This window comes from Sphaerodactylus townsendi, linkage group LG08 (assembly GCF_021028975.2).
Source record: "Sphaerodactylus townsendi isolate TG3544 linkage group LG08, MPM_Stown_v2.3, whole genome shotgun sequence".
NCBI classification, from domain to species: domain Eukaryota; kingdom Metazoa; phylum Chordata; class Lepidosauria; order Squamata; family Sphaerodactylidae; genus Sphaerodactylus; species Sphaerodactylus townsendi.
In genome coordinates this window covers 61,779,059-61,794,959 of record NC_059432.1, presented here as the reverse complement: position 1 = coordinate 61,794,959, position 15,901 = coordinate 61,779,059, and the positions used below count along the sequence as shown (strand labels likewise).

At 40.6% G+C, this 15,901-nt stretch overlaps 1 protein-coding gene across 5 annotated transcripts in view; it reads right to left on the bottom strand.

The window, feature by feature from the left end:
* Nucleotides 1-15,901, bottom strand: part of NT5C2 (5'-nucleotidase, cytosolic II) — an 80,367-nt gene that overhangs the window by 45,952 nt on the left and 18,514 nt on the right. For 3 of the 5 annotated variants that reach the window (XM_048505053.1, XM_048505052.1, XM_048505054.1), the window contains one exon: nt 10,674-10,747. The exons of 1 other annotated variant lie outside the window; for it this stretch is intronic. In XM_048505053.1, coding sequence (XP_048361010.1) covers nt 10,674-10,747 — 74 coding nt within the window. Of the gene's footprint in view, nt 1-10,673; nt 10,753-15,901 lie in introns of those variants that run through there. One more of the 5 variants, XM_048505055.1, reaches the window with a different exon arrangement.

The window sequence follows — 15,901 nt, the reverse complement described above, 5'->3', positions numbered from 1 at the left end:
AGGAGGAAGAGGAAGAAGAGTTTGGATTTATATCCCCCCTTTCTCTTCTGCAGGAGACTCGAAGGGGCTTACAATCTCCTTGCCCTTCCCCCCTCACAACAAACACCCTGTGAGGTAGGTGGGGCTGAGAGAGCTCCGAGAAGCTGTGACTAGCCCAAGGTTACCCAGCTGGCGTGTGTGGGAGTGTACAGGCTAATCTGAATTCCCCAGATAAGCCTCCACAGCTCAGGCGGCAGAAGTGACCAAAGTATATTTCCTGCCTCCTTGATTGATGGTGGAGAGTAACCCAAACAAGATGGCCTACGCCATCCAGGAGAACTCTGTTCACTGTTAGTTTAAATCCAGTCACAAAAGGCTTTCCCTGGGCTATTCCGCAATCACCAACCAAGTTGCGAGGGTGAGCAGACAGGCAGGCCCCCTTTTCCAGGGCTGCAGGTTCATGGGTCCATCTGGCAGCTAGTCACAGCCGGCAAATAAGATCTGGGTAAGGGAGGCTTGCATCCTGCTTGCAGCCCACTGCTCTTGGTCAGCCAGCACTGGCAGGGAGACCAGGCTCACTGAAGGTGGGTGGACACTATCAGCATGGAGAGTGATGAAGGCCAGCCAGGAGTAGGCCCAGTCCAGCCAGGAGTAGGCCCAGCCCAGCCAGACTGAGTTGGGTGCCAAAGTTGTATAATTAAACAGAATACCAAAATGTATTTTTACTTTTTTTGTGGGGGGGGGGGAGGGTTAGGTGACACTAGGACCCAGGCGGACCCAGAGAATTCTACAACAAAGAAGGTCCAGCATGTGACAGATGAATATACAACCCTACTGTTCCTTTCTTTGGAACAGAGTAGATCTTTCTTTTAGATCTTCAACCTGCTCTCCCAGCTACAGCAGGCTCAGAACAGCTACCAACATGTGTGTATAAAACACAATAAAATGTCAGAAATAAAACAATAAAAACACCAACAATAAAATCCAATAAGGCATTAACAATTTAAAATAATATCTCCTCAGCTCCTGCACCGCACAACTGCCAAAAAATAGGCAAATTGGGGTAGGGGGGGAGGAAGGGATAATATGAGAGAAAAGGAATAAAAAGGGAGGGGAAAACAAAACAGGAATGAGGAAAAAAGGGGAGGGCAAAGAAGGGATGGGAAGGGAGGGAAAGGATGGCCACCAAGCTAACTTGAATTATCGCTATCCTCAACTATAGACCTGCCAGGGCAGCTTTGTCTTATAGGACCCTGGTCTCATTAGTCAGGCCATTCCACCAGGCCGGGACAAGAGCCAAAAAGATTCTGGCTCTAATTTCAGGCCAGGGATCACCAGCAAGTTGTTATAAGTAGAGTACAATCCTCTAAGGCAGGGGTTGGCCTGCCAGCAGGGGCTGATGGGAATGGTAGTCCATCTGATATGCCAGAGTTGCACACCTCTGCTCTTAAGGAGACATTTCCCCACTCTTCCCTCTATTTAGAAAGTGTTAACACATCATCATAAACCAGGGACGTAGGTAAGGGGGGATTCTTGGGTTCAAGCCTCTCCCATTACATGTCCGGCTTGCTTGAAACAATGCATGGAATGGAACAGCCAGAAAGCCCTCAGTCACCGAATCCACCCCATAAAAAATCTATACCTACGTCACTGTCATAAACCCAGCCTTACTGCATCAGCACAAGGATCCATCTATCCAGATTGGTTTTGCAACAGTGGCCTGTAAGCTGAGTCTGAGAACCTCTCACAAACTGATGATTGCAACATCCCTCTTCTTTTTGTCCCTGGTACTGGGTGTTCCAAGGGATAGTACCTATTAACATTGAACTTCCAGTTAGCTACCTCAACTAATAGCAGTTGACAGACCTGTCGTCTATTAATATACTTTATAGAAACATCAAAACAGCGGCCGTCACTGTGTCTTGTGAGTAAGAGGAACAGAGCAGTAGGGATACAAAACGCTGCACAGAAAAACCCAGTTTCAGATGTTATTTAACAGCAGCAAAAGAAGGATAGCAAGTAAGATTCAACAACCATCAAATTACACTACTGATAAAATTCACAGATATTACATTAATTCAAATGTGTTATTTTCCAGCCCATTTTATTTTCCACAGAATGCTTATTCTGCAAAACATTTATTTTTCATAATAGCTTGTTTTTTAAAAAAATTAACAGTTTCTCTCTTTATATCTAAAGAATTGGCCACGAGATGGCCAAAGATCTCTATAGAATTGCAGGTTCCTGTGAAAAATGTTGAAAGAGAGGTTTCTGGGGCTGTCTGTACAATATTGGTCCCCTGCTACACACTGGCTTTGAGTAAATTTGAATCTTCAACCTTATTGTTCCAGTCTCCCTCCAGAACTTCTTAGAAAGCCAGTAGGGAAAACTGATGTTAATGGTCTTCATTTTGAACTGCACCAATAGCTACACATTTACTATATGTAACACACATTCATGTGTTTATGTATACCTGCAAATAAACAAATGTGTCTATTGGACATGTTCAAGAGAATTTCCTAACACTTGAACTTCAGTCCAATATTCACTCTGAACCATTAGGGAACCATAATGTTCAACATTACCAACATTCATTGCTTAGAGGTATTCCTTAGTGTTGTGATATGTTACTTTGTGCATTTGTATGTGCATGGAGTATGAATATCCCAGTAGGAGACTGAGAAAACCATGTAAATATTCTGTTGCAGCCAAGTGACCAATTCAGACCACCCTCACTTCATGAAATGTTCACTTCTAAATCACAACTTTAATAGCATTTTTGTGGAGTCATGCTCATTTATTATTTTAGTGCCACAGGTTTCTTGACAATAACTAGCGTTCTTACAGTGACTACATTGAATATTAAGTATTGAGATAGCTACAAAATAATGAGATCAGACTTCATTACTAAGTCATATACACACTGCTCATTGGATTAAACCCCAAATCTGTAAAACTTCCAATGAGCTGTCCAAGTGGGGATCATATTTTTAACAAATTCTATCTAGGGCACACAGAGTCTAAATTGGTAGGAGGGATCAACTGCCATGGGTATGCACTTCCAAAATCATGTGAAATTGGATCGAAGATGCTGAACAGAATTCTTCAGACAGTCAAATTGTGTGCTTTAATAGATGGTAAGGAAGCAGGTGCTTCAGTCTCTTTAATGGACTAACCCATATCCCTGAAACTAGGGTTTTACAAAGCCAGAAAAGTATAGTTTTAAAAAATGACTTCTTTGTGTCTAGGTTGCATTCTTACGTTTGTGTTAGCTGACTCAGATTAAATTAAATAAAATGAATAGCATTACAAGGAGCAGGAAGAGACCCACCTCAAACTAGGACAAAGCTTGGACTGTTTTAAAAAAGGGAATCTTGCTGCTTTTGTGCTCTTGCTCTTTTTAGCTATCAGAGTTTGTTTTTGCTTTATAGTCCCCAGCTAATAGCAAACACTAGTACACTGGAAATCTCGAACTGCAAGCTTCTTTGGGAATTATCACTAATTTTAACTAAGTTTACAGCAACAACGGAACCACATCCAGATGGACTATCATTTATTTATTTACAGTCAAAGACCAGATCAGAAAAATAATTTACCAACTATTTGCTAATGCAGAATACCAGCCACGCTCATCCAAAAAAGCAAGAACAATTTATGTAGGACAGCTGTTCAGATGAAACTACCCTAGCTACTGTAACATATAATGTATCCACAATTAAACTAAAACTTTCAACAAGGTTTATAACTATGGTTGATAGACAGTGGCAGAACTTGTGCAACAACACAAAGCCAATGGATAAGAGCTAAGATAGATGGTAAATAAGACACCTATATAAAACTATTTGACTTTCTTCTTCTGCTGTTGTTTTTTAATTCTATAATGAAAACCAGGAGCCAAAGGCTATAAACTTACACTAGAGAGAGAGAAAGGGAAAAAGCTATCCCCCTTTCCCCCCCAGAAAATTTTCTTGTCAAAATCAATACCTGTTCTTCCCCCTTGGAGGAAAGAGTGCACATATATTCCAATTAGGCTAACCCTTCACCCCTTACTCATCTTCCACTGAAAATCACAGCTTCTCTGATTCAATTTCATTTTTTTAATTGTTAAAGAAAAATACATGCAAGTATAGTACTAAATAGAAGTCTCATTTGGCACAATAATTAAAAACTTTAATTATTAGTATAAGAGGATGTTATAGTGTTACAGACACACAGGAACATGAGAAGTATGAGATGGTCTAGCTCAGGGGTAGGGAACCTGCGGCTCTCCAGATGTTCAGGAACTACAATTCCCATCAGCCTCTGTCAGCATGGCCAATTGGCCATGCTGGTAGGGGCTGATGGGAATTGTAGTTCCTGAACATCTGGAGAGCCGCAGGTTCCCTACCCCTGGTCTAGCTTGTAATTGCCTGTATTTTCCAAAGCCTTGTTTTGTAGTTTGTGAACTTCTTAGGACCAGAACTCCAATAGAGTTAGCTTTCAAGAAAAATTTCTATTATAGCTCACATTATATTTGTTTACATAATTTATAGCCCACTTTTCTCACTGAGACTCAAGGTGGATTACATAGTGTAAGTAAATATGATCAACAGGATGGAACATCTAATATGGAACATGTAACATTCTGGATTGCAGAAATCTGAAACAGAGCTGAAAAAATGAGCATTTAAATTATACATTGAACGATGCAGAAATTACATAATAGACACACACTAAAGAAACAGACATTACATGCTATAGACAGTAGTGTAGTTTACAGTTCCTATCCTTTTACTAAAAGCACCATTTTGAACTATTTCATTACAAAATAACCCTATTACCTGTATAAAAATGTCCTCTTGAATAATTCAGAAATAATTGCAGTTTCTATTTAAAGTTCAGGACATATGAGTTAATCAGTATTCTCGACTAATAATTGGGAAAATCAGGTTTTTGACATCAGACAAACACAATTTAGAAGCAATATGAATGTTTTTCCTGGCCTATTTCAGAAGAATGCATAGTCAATCTTTAATATGAAAGAAGCATGGAGTTCTAAAACAGAAGTTCTCCAACCAAACTCTTTAACCAAACTTTTTAAAATAAACAGTAGCCACCCAGTCATGCTTTATCATTTCACTTAAACTGTACTAAAATCCCAGTCATCATTATATTATAATCTTATTAGCCTTCCACTCAGTAAAATGAGTGCCCAGCTTGCTGGGTTTAGTGCAGACAACTGGGAAGGGAATGGCAAACCATCCCATCTGCCTAGTTAACATTGTGATGAGAAGTCACCCCATGGACCAGTAATGACTTATTGCTTGCAAAATGGACTACTTTTACATTTACCTTTAGAGAATGGAAATTATTATTCATTTATAGAATTATGCTCATGTTCACTAGTGAAACTATTATGACTAGGGACTATTATGACAACTTTTATGTGACATATAGTGATTTGTGCTAGAGGCACATAAGGTCAAGTGAACCCAGAAACTGTTGTTCATTTACTATGTACGACATACAGGACATTATCAGTACTACCTTTGAATTTCATTATTTTACTCTGATGCTGTCAGCATACCTTTAACATAATTGCCCACAACAGTGGTCTTCAATATTTCCAGACATGGAACCAACCTTTAATCCTCAAGATGCAGCATGAAACTCAATTAAATGGAAGACAGGGAGGAAGAGGAGAAGCCAGAATTATGACTTCCCTCACAACAGGCAAAGGACTCCCCCAGAACATGTGACTAGTGGGGATGGCCAAGCAGAGGTATAGTTACCATGGGGCAGGGGGTGCGCGCACTGCACTGGGCGTGTGCCGGGGGGCAGGCAGAAAATGTATTTTAAAATATTTTTAGTGTTTTTACTTTGTCGGCTGGCAGGGGGTGCAGTTTTTAGGCTAGCAGCACCAAAATTTCAGGCTATCCGCAGGTGACACTCCTGATGATACCACCCAGGTTTGGTGGAGTTTGGTTCTGGGGGTCCAAAGTTATGGACCTCCAAAGGGGGTGTCTCCATCCCCCATTGTTTCCAATGGGAGCTAATAGTAGATGGGGCTATCATTTTGAGGGTCCATAACTTTGGACCCTCTGAATAAAACTTCACTAAACCTAGGTGGTATCATAAGGTGGTATCATATCATTGTTTCCAATGGGAGTTAATAGTAGATGGGGCTACCCTTTGAGGATTCATACCTTTGGATCCCCTAAACCAAACTTCACTAAACAGATACATAAGACTGGCAAATACATGCCCAATTTATTCAGTAAATTAAACATTTGGATTTAGGGAAGAGCAGCAAAACTGAAAATTACAATCACAGGCATAGCTACCATGGGGACGTCCTGGGACAAGTGCCCTGGGCGCCACCTTGTGGTGGGGGCAAAAATTGCAGGTTCGTTTGTGGCTTTCTGTATTTTTTACTGTTTTCCACATTTTGGCCTGCAGGGGGTGCGGTTTTTAGGCTAGCGGCACCAAAATTGCAGGCTATCGTCAGGTGACTCTCCTGATGATACCAGCCAAGTTCGGTGAAGTTTGGTTCAGGGGGTCCAAAGTTATGGACCCCCAAAGGGGGTGACCCCATCCTCCATTGTTTCCAATGGGAGCTAATAGTAGATGGGGCTATCATTTTGAGGGTCCATAACTTTGGACCCTCTGAATAAAACTTCACTAAACCTAGGTGGTATCATAAGGATAGTCTCCTGCTGATACCACCCAGGTTTGGTGAAGGTTGGTTCAGGGGATCCAAAGTTATGGACCCCCAAAAGGAGTGCCCATCCCCCATTGTTTCCAATGGGAGCTAATGGTAGATGGGTCCTTTTGAGGGTCCATAACTTTGGACCCCCTAGTGCTCACTAAGCCTGAGTGGCTTTCATCAGAGTCTCCTGAAGATAGCCCACAAAATTTTTGGTACTGTTACCTTAAGCATTGCTCTCCTGACAAGGCACCCTCAAAGGCCACGGAGTTCTCTCTTTAAATCCACCCGGAGTGGATTTAAAGGGAGAATCTGAAAACTCGATCAAAAAAACATTGTTGAGTATGGTTAGGAAAGCACAACCAGATTCAACTTCAGTTTGTTGTGGGTTTTACAGGCTGTCGCAGACGTGGTCTGATAGATCTTGTTCCTAATCGTTTCACCTGCTTCTGTGGCTGGCATCTTCAGAGGTGTATCACAGAGAAGTCCTGTTATAAGAGAAGCCTGGACACAGTGTGCGCACTTCTCTCTGTGATACACCTCTGAAGATACCAGCCACAAAATGCAGGTGAGAACATTAGAAACTAAGATCTACTTTAGACCACACACAAGCAGCTCCAGAAAACTCCACAACAACCAACATTGACAATGATGCTGTTTGGGGGTGGGTGGGTGGGAAGTCTATTCTGAAACAGCATCACTTTCAATGTTGTTTAAACTAGGGAGCCCAGAGTCTCTCTTTAAGGTGGATTTGGGGAGAATGGTTTTCTAGTTTAAACATCTGACAAAGGCATGATGCGTGAATAACAATCAGGGTGGATTGTCCTCCTTCAAAAAAATAGCATCACACTATCAAATGTTGTTTAAACTAAGGGAGCCCTGGAATATCCCAAGGTTGAGACTGTGTTGGGGCATGTTCTTTAATGTGATGGTGACTTTGAGATGACCTGGTGCAAAAAAATGTTGTTTGGTCGTGGTGAGGGAGGGACGCTGCCCATATGCAGTGGGGGGGGCGCAAAACTCAGATTTTGTCCCGGGCTCCATTTCTCCTAGCTACGCCACTGATTACAATAGAAAACAGGGATCCAAATAGTGATATCATTAGGGAAATTAGCCCATGAGATGTGTACAGAATTCTTTTGTTCCTTTAAAATTGCTTCATCCCAAGGAAAAGTGATTGATTCAGAGCTTCCCTATAAGGGGTGAGTCAAAGTTGTCAAAACTTTAAAACATGATTCAACAGAAGTATGTCCGTTCCTCTGATCTAGAATTCACTAAATCATTCTAGATACTGGTATCATGTAGAGTCTAAGGAGACTTTTTTCCAAATTTAAGTGGCTCTTCTGTGGGAAGTCTCTTGCAACAGGGTTAGATCCATGCCACTATATAGCACAAACTAAAAGGTTCTATTGGTATGGTTGCCCAAGATTCTAGAAATGTGATTGCTGCCAGTGTGTTTAGTGTTCTTTGATGGTAAATGGATGTTCATTTGCGTCATATATAAGCAGCTATCAGTAAAATGTATGCATCTTCTAACTAATATTTAAATGTATTTATTAAAATACTAGCGGAGCCCGGCCACGCGTTGCTGTGGCTTATTGTGGTGAAATGGAAAAGGAACAGTAGCAGCAAATCAATTGCAGAGGCCAGCAGTACGTGCTCATGCAAACACGCAGCCTGATACTGTGCGATGTCATTGATGTGTGTGCCCGCATTCCTGGGTGGGGGAGGAATGGAAAGGCACACCTCCCACACATCTAGGCTGGCTGGTCATGATCCGTTACCTGGGAGTAAGTTGGTGGCAATGGGTGTCGCTTCTGAGGAAACCCTCTGAGGGGCGCAATGCAGCCATTCAAAGTGGCATGTCAATGGCTGTTGTACTGAGCTGGTACTCACGAGTAATGCGTGCCTGGTTTTCTTAACTGTAACCGCAGTATTCAGGGAATCTAGGGTGCCTGGCCCCTCCCTCCCGTCCCTTGCATGTCGCCCCTCACTCTCTTCCCTCCCTCACTTCTCTTCCCTTGCATGCCACCCCTCCCCCTCCTTCCCTTCCCTTTCCCTCCGCTAGGGTGGGTGGGTCATATCAAGATGCTGGGCCCCCTCCCTCCCCTGCATGCCACCCCTCACCCCTCTCTCACTTCTCTTCCCTTGCCAGCCACCCCTCCCTCTCCCTCCCTTCCCTCTCCCTTGTGTGTATGTGTGTGTATGTATTTCACTTCCACTCGAGTTACTGCCTATGTACTGTTTCCACTGCTCATATCTGGCCATCTGAGTGAACATTCTAAGCAGCACGAACATTCTAAGGGTGACAGTTACACACAGGCAGCTGCATGTCCTTCACCAGGGAGCGCCAGGAGAAAGGTGTTTTACCTGGGCCAGGTGTGAAATTTCGATATGTGAACATCTAAAAACACTCTTGCCTGGCTGACTATAGTGGCTGGGAATTTTCAGAGAAATTGGCCCAGCAGTTACTGAGTTATACTATCATCAACAAAAACACTGTTAGCTTTATATATATATATATAGATTTATATCCTGCCTTTCCTCTTGGTCAAGGCATCTTAAAGAGATAATCTATACTCACACATTCACAGTCTAAAAGAAAACGTAACACTCAAGAAAAGGAGACCAGAAACAAGATGTGCAAGCAAATCATAGGGGGACTGGCTGAGAGATGAGATTTTAAACACCTCTTCATGAGGACAATAATGGCCAAAGCAATGTTCAGTAGTAAGTCAATTTAAAGATAAGGCCAGGTAAAGACAAGGCATAGGCAGGAGAAAGGGGTAGGAGCTCTAGCTTCAGAAAGAACAATGTTCCTCTCAGTTTTTGCTGACCATACCTTCTCTTAGGGCTGTGAGATCTGTCTCAATCTATTTGCATCCTTCCTCTGTAGTGAACCCTGTTCCCTGGAACAACCTTTCAGAAGGGTATCAGGAAATCATCCCTACTATCCTCCAGGAAGCTGGACAATGCAGTGCTATTTAGGAAAACTTTTGGAATATTTATATATATATGAAAAATGTGAAAAAATTAGTGAAGAAAAATGAAAATAGAGAAAGAATGAACAGAAAACTTCAGAAAGAAAATCAAGACCACCACCTAAAATTACAAGTTATGGGGAAGAAAAATATTATCTAGATTTAGGAAAGAAAACAGTGAAAGGAGTTATGCTTTTAATAAGAGGTTTGGGGGGAATGTATATGAAGATACCACATATCCGTGCATATTTATATTATTCACACAGTGTCAGGTGAATGCTATCTAGGTGATTGAGATACATTCCTGGAATTGTGCAACTGCTTGAAATAACAAATTGCTGCTGCTAGAAAGATATATAAATAACCAGCCTGCTATATGTATTCACTGCCATCTGTGTATTCTTTCCTTGATCTTTACTTTATAGCTTCATACGCTTGTAGACAACTAGGCCTTCCTGTACTCCTGTCCCATGGGAACTGTGTTACATCTGGTATCTCATAGGGCAGGAAGCCAGGTGGCTTTCTCTTGTTAACTGCTGCTGACCTTGAGGCGTCCTAACTCCAAAAACTGTTTTTCACAAACTCTTGGAAAAACGGGAGGGGGTTCTCTACAGGGGATAAAGGGGACTGTGAATGCCAGCTTCGTCAGAACTGGCTTTGCAAGTGTGGTGCTTCGATGCCTATTCAATAAACACTACCTATCAATACCTCAGAGTCCGTTTATTGGCTTAAGGTTCCAAGACCTAATACACGTGTGTGTAAGAGAAAGATTAAAGTGAACACAGTCTCACCAAAGTAACATTGCAACTGGCCCACTAGAAAGTTTATTGTGTCATACAGCATAGATTTTAGCACAGGAAAACTGCATGTAACTCACTAGTTATAGCTTACTCAACTTTCCATTCATTTAAAACAAAAGCTTCTAAGCAAAGTACCTACCCTGAAGCACAGCAATCTACTGATGTTTTCTTCAGCATTGAGACTGTGGGGATTGATTATGAAAAATATGTGTATTCACACACACTCACCAGCTAATGTATAATCCATATCAAATCCAAAGCACTTTATTTTTTCCATGGCTAGACTTCTGTTCACAAAAACTCTGTGGAAAAAGTAAAAAACCCAAGAGTAAACATTTTTATCATGAAATCTAATGAGAACAAAGGTATTCCTCATGCTGTTTTAAAAGCGCCCAAGAATTCCTAAGGAAGGGCTGTTCAACATGCTGCCTGTGGGCCCACAAAATGTTTTTAGGAAATGGGTGGGGCCAGGTTGGGCTTTTTGCCCAATAAGGCTTCTGATTGGCTGCTGGAGATCTGTTGAATATGCAGGATTTTTTAAAATGTTGTTGTTGCAGCAATTGCCAACATAGTGCAAGGATCTTCACTGTGACTAAAGTTAAGCTGCAGGATTCATTATGTGGCTGGCTCTGCCTCCTGTGGCAGCAAATATGTGTCAGCCACCAAGCAATGTCATTATTCCAAAGATGCTCACAGGCTCAAAAAGGTTGGGAACTCTTGACCTAAGTTATAATGTCAAGGGACAAAATGATGAAAGAGGTATGTATTGCAGTCCAATGCACATTTGGTTAGAAGCAAGTAAGCTTGATAAAGTGGACTCACTTCTGAGTACACATGCACAGATTTGAGATGTTGCTCTTTCAACACAACAGTTATCACACAATTCTAGCTGTTATCTGTATTAATTTTACCTACTCCATGATCAAACTAAAGCTATAATACTTTGATCACATTCTAAGAAAATAAGACCCACAAGAAAAGACAAATGCTAGAAAAATTAGAAAGCAGCAGGAAAAGAGAAAGAGATGGATTGACTCTGTAAAGGAAGTCATAGACCTCAGTTAATGATAGGACATCTTGGAAGGTCACCCTAAGTCAGAAGCAACTAGACATACTCCATTTCTGATCATAAAAAACCACTTCAGATACTACATAGCCTTTGAAAGGAGTTGGTGGAGATGCCCAAGAACATGCACAACAATACTGGAGATCTTCAGCAGAAAAAAATTGTCTTCTCCTTTTACTCACTGAAAAAACTGAGGAAGAGATTTCACTCAATTACTGGTACTCCTGGTCACTATAACCCTTTCATACTTTGCTTTGTTCATGAAGGTCCGCCAACTCTCAGAGATCATTTTTATTTAAGTTCACTTTTATCCAGCTTTTCCATTAAGGAGCTCAGGGCAGCCTACAGGGTTCTCTCCCATCCTATATTTAATCCTGAAAATATCATTTAATAGCATTAAATATCAATAATAACATACCATCATTTTATACATTATAACATGTTAATAGTTACCAACAATATTTACATTTAATTTAAAAATTCCAAAATGTTGTCTGCGATGTACGTATGCTCCATCTGCAGATATCTAAATGTGCCAATCAGAGTCAGGTGAAGAGAAGGAAGATTTTTCCATAAACTTGGAGGACTCCCTAGATTTTCACAAAAATCTATAAGCTTGCCCACAATAAAGAGGGGGTTAATCCTCCCACAAAAGGAGCCTCCTTACACTTGCACAGAACCAACACCAATGCTACCTGCCCCACCACCGCTGCCTCTCCTCCAAACCACTGAAGCAGTGATACTACAGTGGAGGGGGAGGAAAACACCACTGCCACCACCAGCCTTCCCTCTCCAAAGGTCCTGCCTCTCCACTAGTGCCATCAGCTCTGCAACTGCGGCTGCTCTGGAGAACATGCAGGGGAAAAGAAAGAACCACCATCACTGCCTCTCCAGAGGTGAGGGCAGAGTTGGAAGTGGCACAGTGGGCAAGGGGAGGAGGAGCCACTGCCAAACATACTGCCAGAAGAGGCACTGCCTCCCACTGTGGGATCTTCCCCCATTTCCCACTGCAGGACCTACCTGCCATAAGTGAAGAGTGGTGACACTGCTGGAAGGCAGGATCCCAAGTAAGTGATTGAAGAGGAAAGTGTGACACTAGGCATGGGGAGAGGGAAGAGAGAGAAAGACTAAGAGAAAGAGTGTAGGGAAAGAGGAAGAAGCAACAGCAGGGGAACAAAATGGCTACTTCTAAAAGTTTCTTATTGGTCCCTACTTGTCATCAGATTGCCTTACATACAATTTTTGTATTAAACATTTTTAGTCTTTCATGTCATTCATTTAAAAAAGGCCAGGACTGGGAGGAACTGAAGGTTTTTTTTTCAGTAATCTGAATATTTTCCTAAGTTTTCTATTGGAAAAACTGAAAAAAGACTCATGCTATACATTTCGGGCAACAAAAACCTTGTTTTAAAAACATTTTGTTTAAATCAATATAAATAGAGAATCACTGCAAAATTGCTGGCTTTTACTGCATTTGAAAATCAGGAAGTATGTTTGTGTGCATGTTTGTGTGAAGGGTGGGGAGAGGTATCAGTTCTAGGACATGGTCCTCTTCTTCAGCACAGTGTGGTCCAGGGAATTGCTTTGCCACTTTCTTTTTGCAGGAGGTTATTTTTGGAAAGGGGCTACAATATAGATATAACTACAATTTAAAGGGCTTTAACAAAGCCCTTTATCTTGCAACTACTGTACCTTTAAGAAGGTGTTGATGGGAGGAGTTAAGAGAACCAGGAAAAGCAGAGGTCCATTGAGAATTCAACAAGCAAACTGTGGGGGAGGCAGTGAATGCCTCCTCATGTGTAAACAGAGAAATGTGAGGAGACTACACTATAGCCCCACTGTACAGCTAAGAGCCCTGGGATAAGCCTTCCAAGCGTAATGGGCCACAATATGTTAACCACCTACTTTCAAGTATCAGTTTTCAACTGTAAAGGGTTTCTTGTGATGGAAGCAATAATGGTGCTTTCTGACACAACCTAGGTTTATATTTTTGAGAATAGTACATCTAATTAAATTATTTCTAAAAACCTTATTGACTTGTACTTTATCATACCGTACAGAGGCATGCCACCTGAATCTCATATCATGTCCCTCTAATTCCAGCACTCTTCTGTTTCTCAACAGAATCCATTATTTCAATCAAACCAAGCAACAGGAAGCAAGATATATTTTAAAATCAGGTGAACCTAATCCTTGTCTTACCTTTGCATCTTGCAAGATGTTATATTTGATCTAAGTTTTTTTTCCTTTGCCAAACAAAATTTGATATATCCTACTGCCATTGTTTAAATGGAATATCACTTGCTAACACAGGTATTGTTTGAAACAAAAATAACATTCTAGGTAAAACATTCATCTTAATCACAGAAATTCAGCTGAGCAACAATAGCTGATGCTGGTTTCACCTTAACAAATCTTCCAAAACCAACACCAAGTCATCTGCAAGGCTCTTGATTTACAAGTCTCTCTTCACTTTAATACCCTCAATCCTCCAATCTTGTCTTATTTCTCTAGTCAATACTTCAAGAACTAGAACAAACAAGAGGGGATATAGTGGACAATCCTGACTTCTTCCTTTCTGTATCTTTCTGATAAATAGGTATATTCTCTTGAGTTCCCATTTTCTGGCCCCTATATATCAGCCAAGCCCAGGTTGCCCACCAAATCAAACAAAAAAAAGTTTTTGACAATTTGCTTTGTTTTTATTTTCAGAAAATGTATCCATTAGTGTGATACCACTTCATTCCAATCTCCCATAAGACAGCAACTTTCATACGGGAAGTCTATGAGCTTATCAATAACATATTTATAAAATGCCCCTTTGTCCTCATTTGGAACATAAACTCCCCACACCATAGTTTTGATCCCAAGTAGATTAACTTCTGCCCCCACAAATCTATCATCAGTCAATATCAAATTTGAGTTATAAATGTGATTTAATATATAATACCAGACCAATTTTCTTTTTATTACCTGCTGAAATAAAATATTCACACCCACACCCCAAAAAAATCTTTGACGTGAGTCTCTGGTAGACAAATTATATATTGTTTTAATTTTTTTAAGTGATTAAATATTTTCCTCCTATTTCCTGGAGCATTAGTACCATTTACATTCCATGTTAAACATTTGAGTAATCCATAATTGATCCAGATTTTTAAAAGTCCATGTCATCCAGTCCAGTATCTTTCTTTTCTTTGTTATAACTATTATTCTTGTTGGTCTTGTTCTGAATCCTCCAAGAACTCTGTTTCATGGAACTCTCTTTTGCATCTTTTAAGGAATTCTTGCACCCTTTTGAACTGTGATCAGTTTGAATTTGTGTTGTTCATAAGTAAAAAAATACACCTTCCAATTTTTCCCAGTGAAACATAATCTTTTTCTGTTTTAATTTTTTCACTTAGGAAAATGTATTATTTTCTCTTGTGTAAAAATGTAATAGGGATTGTTTCAGAATTATTATATCTCTCTAGTCTTTTTGTAACCTTTTATCAAAATGTCACTTCACGATGTGGTCTCTAATCTTCTTCCTTACAAAATGAACCCGAGTGTCCCTCAGGACTCTTCTTGTTGCCACAAATCTACAATTTATTCTGTAAACCTTGACAACTTCTTTCTCCGTGTCTTCCTATGCAACCTCCAAAAAGTCTGCTGTTATAATCCTCTGTCTCATATGTTCATCTGATGTTTCAGGAATAGCTCTAAATCACAAATAAATTTCTCTCTCAACTCCAGTAAAGCTAAACTGTCCAGTTCTCTTTCCAGCTCTTTATTTAAAACTTCTGCTTTACCCTGGAACTTCCATTTTATCATTAGTTCAGTTTTTCCAAATATTTGCATTGTAGAGTTTCCCATTTTATTTACTTAGCCAAAGTTTCTTATTAAGTTCTAATTCCATTCTGTTATGAATGGTTCCCCAGAGAAAATGAATATCTCACCACTAGACTGTCCATCTTTGGCACAAATGACATCTCTCTTTATCTATAAGATTAATTTTCCTTCAGCAGTTAAGAAATGAGGGCTGGTGATGCTTAATGTCCAAGGTTAGTTCCATTGTACTGCAAGCAATCGATCTCATCCTTGCTTCCCAGCTCTCAACTCCACTCTTGCAGTTCACTCAAGAGGAGAGCTTCTTGAAGCAATGTGGGTAATCTCCTGTTCTCTCTTTAATCCAGAGTAATTTGCTCATCTGAAATTACTTCCAGCTGGATTTTTCAGCTGTGATGTTCCTCTGCAGATTGAAGAGCTTGTAAAGACATCAACACTGTAAATCTTCAACCAGAAGCCACACACACACCCCACTCAAAGTCTTTCTGGGTGCAAAGCTAGTTCCCCATTTGACAATATAAATAATGGATAAACTCAGTCCTTCATCACAATTAAAATACAA